At 43.1% G+C, this 3,413-nt stretch overlaps 1 protein-coding gene across 1 annotated transcript in view; it reads left to right on the top strand.

Moving 5' to 3' along the window:
• GRHL1 (grainyhead-like 1 (Drosophila)) overlaps window positions 1-3,413 on the top strand; it is a gene marked incomplete at its 5' end in the record, with an annotated part of 22,177 nt that overhangs the window by 6,619 nt on the left and 12,145 nt on the right. The window contains one exon of the mRNA XM_008590819.1: window positions 2,573-2,624. Coding sequence (XP_008589041.1) covers window positions 2,573-2,624 — 52 coding nt within the window. The remainder of the gene's footprint in view (window positions 1-2,572; window positions 2,625-3,413) is intronic.

Below are 3,413 nucleotides of genomic sequence, written 5' to 3'. Positions count from 1 at the left end.
ATGTTTTTTGTTCTTGGAGTTCATTGAGCCTCTAGGATTTGTTGAAATTCTGTGGGTTTATAGTTTTCATCAAATTCGGAAAAATTTCAGCCATGATTTATCCAAATATGTTTTTTCCTTCCTCCTCCTCTGGGGGCTCCAACTACACATCTTTAAGGTGCTTGCACTTGTCCCAGAACTCACTGATGCCCTGATGCCCTTTTCATTTTTTGGATTACTTTTATTCTCTGTTTCATTTTGGGTAGTTTCCATTGTTATGTCCTAGAGTTCACCAGGCTTTTCTTTTGCCAAGTCTAAACTGCTGTTAATCCCATCCAGTGTATTTTCATCTCAGACACTGTAGTTCTCATCTCCAGAAGTTCAGGTTGGAGCTGTTTTATGTCTTTCATGTCTCTACTTAGCATGTTTAGTTTTTTTCACTAGCTTTTGGAACATATGGAATGCAGTTATAATAACTGTTTTAATGTCCTTGTCTAACATCTGTGTCAGTTCTGGGTCAGTTTCAGCGGATTGCGTGTCCTCACTATAGTCGTGTTTTCCTGCTTCTCTGCATGCCTGGCAGGTTTACTGGATACCAGACATTGTGGATTTTACCTTGTTGGATGCTGGACATTTTTGTATTCCTGTGAATGTTCTTGAACTTTGTCCTGAGATCTAGTTAAGTTACTTGGAAATGATTTGATCCTTTCAGATCTTATTTTTATGATTTGATAAGTGAGTCTGGAGCCATGCTCAGTGTAGAGCTAATTATTCTGCACTACTGAGCAAGATTTTCCAGAGTATTCTATCCAATGCCCTGTGATGCTTTTCCAGTTTGATTGGTAGAAACACGTACCATCTTTGGCCCTGTGTGAGTTTCAGGCACTATTTCTCTAATCTTTTCAGATGGTTTTCCCTGCCAGTCTTGAGTGGTTTTCTTGCCTCTGTATGGCTACCAGTATTCTGCTGAATCCTCGAGAGGGGCCCTCTGAAGATCTCTTTGGGGCTCTCGCGTGTAGCTGTTTCCTTTTGGTACTTTGTGGTACTGCCTTGATCATGCCAGACTTTCAGCTCTGTCTCCTCAACATGGGGAACCTGGACCAGGGGGACCACCCGACTCCCCCTTGCCCTGCCCCAGCCTGGAAACTCTCTGGAGGCTGTAAGCTCTCAGCCAAGTGGCCACCTACCTCCTTTGCTGCTGTTCCTTGGGGATCGCTGTTCTTTGTGGCCTGCTGGCCAGGGCCTTCAAAATCCTTGTTTCATGCATTTTTCTGGTTTTTGTTGTTTCTGGGTACAGGGTAAATCTAGTCTGTGTTCTTCATCCAGGGTAGAAGCAGAAATCCCTTATCAGTCTTTGTGTGTACAACTGACGAACATGGAAGGAACGTCCTGACTTGTGAAACTGCCTTTGGGGGGGTGTAGTTTATCACCAAAATGAAGTTATTGTTAGACCATTAGAAGGGACTGAGAGAGATACAAACCAACTCCATACCATAATGGCGAGGGGATTGGGGATATTTACCTGTTCCTCTATGTCAAGGAGGTAAAAGTTTAAAAAAAAAATTTTTTTTTAATAAAAATATCTTATGGAGGTAATGTTTGTGTCAGTATTACATAGCAATTTTTAAAAGCAGTTTGTGTGTTTGCCAATATTAGGACCTTCTAGAAGAGACAGAAGGTGGTTTTGTATTCTGTTTTTTAAAATGTGGTCCTTCTTGTATAATAATGCCAAGGTCAGTGGGATGATTTTTATTGCCTTTCTTTGCTGTCAGGGAATTTATTTAACAGAAAAATCAGCCACCAGTTCATACTTAACTGGATAACTTTGTAAAGAAATCTGTGCCATTCAGAAATTAATGCCAGTAAGTGAAGCAAAATGAATAAATGTTATGTTTATTATTCTTAATTGCTTAATTTTAGGTCATATGTATTACTACTATAATTCTTTTTTATTTTTGTGGGTTCGCTTTTGAGGGCTCAGTCGCTTGGCACTGTCACTCTGTGTATAACTGATACACATAGTACATACATGTCCTTCTTATAGGACACAGAGTACACTTTTCCTCTTTTTTAAGTGATTTTGCGGATTTCTAGTTACATCTTTGCTTTTGTGAATTGTAGTTGGTCATATCTGTCACTTGGTTGTTGCCAAGTCCCTGGGCAGAATTAGCTGTCAGTGACAACATTGCCCATACAGGAACACGCACTCAAAAGTAGGGTCGACTGGTATTTTTTCTTTCGTTTTCTTTTCCTACCAGACAAAGGGGAGGGGCGCTCACGTCTTTGCAGGCAGTTGGCACATTGACAGACTTTCTCAGCTTTCGTTTAACCTCACAACATCCAGTATTGAGAGGAATTTTGCTTTATTTGTTTGTTAAATAATGTTGTTCCCTGTGATTTCATATAGTTAAAAATAATTTTAAGAATAGGCTTTTTAGGGGAAACCACTATGATAAGACCCATGAATACAGTAGGTAATGGAGTTCACTTCCAGAGAGGAGGGGAGAATTTCCCCACGGATCAAGATGAGAGTTAAATGTTTTAAAGAGGATCAGGTGAACAGAATCATATTTTGTCTTCTCTTGACCTGCAGGGAGCTGAGCGGAAGATCAGGGATGAAGAACGCAAGCAGAGCAAGAGAAAAGGCAAGTGCACTGACCCCAGCTCCCAGCCGAGTGCCTGTAAGTAGAAACGTGCCCGCCGCGCTGCAGGCTGCAGAGTGGCGGCCTCAGTTGTCAAGCACAGATATAGTAGCATGTGTTTTTGCTGTTGCGAAGTGGTAGCACTGTGTCCTTCCTCAGATGCAACGGCAGATGGAGGGATTTTCCTGGGGAACTGCGGGATGGATTTTTGAGTTTTTCCAGGGCTCAGGCTTCTTTGGCTGTCAGGGCTAGTTCAGGTTGCTGGTTCCTGTCCTGAAAAGCAGCACATGTTCCATGTGAATAGCTGCAAACATTGAGACTTGTCTAGATTTTTTAAAGTAAATAATGTCCTTGAGAATTCAGGATGTCTTAATTCCAAATGAGTGTTGTTTTCTTTTTTTTTTTTTCCTTTTTGTCTTTTTTCGTGTCCGGCAATGGATCGCAACCCTCAGTGTCGCTCCCGTACCGGACCGGTCCGGCAACGGGATCGCAACCCTCGGTGCTGCGCCTGCGCCTCGCTCAGCCAGTGAGTGGGAACCGGTCTGTATGTGGGATCCGATCCCTCGGCGGGGGCACCGCTGCACTCACAAGCGGCGCACTGTAGCAGTGCGCCACCAGGCCGGCCCATGAGTGTTGTTTTCTTATGCATAGTATTCTAACATTTGCAGAACCTGTAAGGCTTCTGTTTGGACATTTCACCATGGAAGGTTTTTCCTTCTTTAAATGTGACCAATATAGGGCCGGCCCGGTGGCGCACTGCTACAGTGCGCCGCTTGGGAGTGTGGCGGCGCT

This window comes from Galeopterus variegatus, unplaced genomic scaffold (genome assembly GCF_000696425.1).
Source record: "Galeopterus variegatus unplaced genomic scaffold, G_variegatus-3.0.2 Scaffold6391, whole genome shotgun sequence".
NCBI lineage: Eukaryota > Metazoa > Chordata > Mammalia > Dermoptera > Cynocephalidae > Galeopterus > Galeopterus variegatus.
The sequence above is the reverse complement of the archived record's forward strand: the minus strand, read 5'-3'. Positions and strand labels throughout refer to the sequence as shown.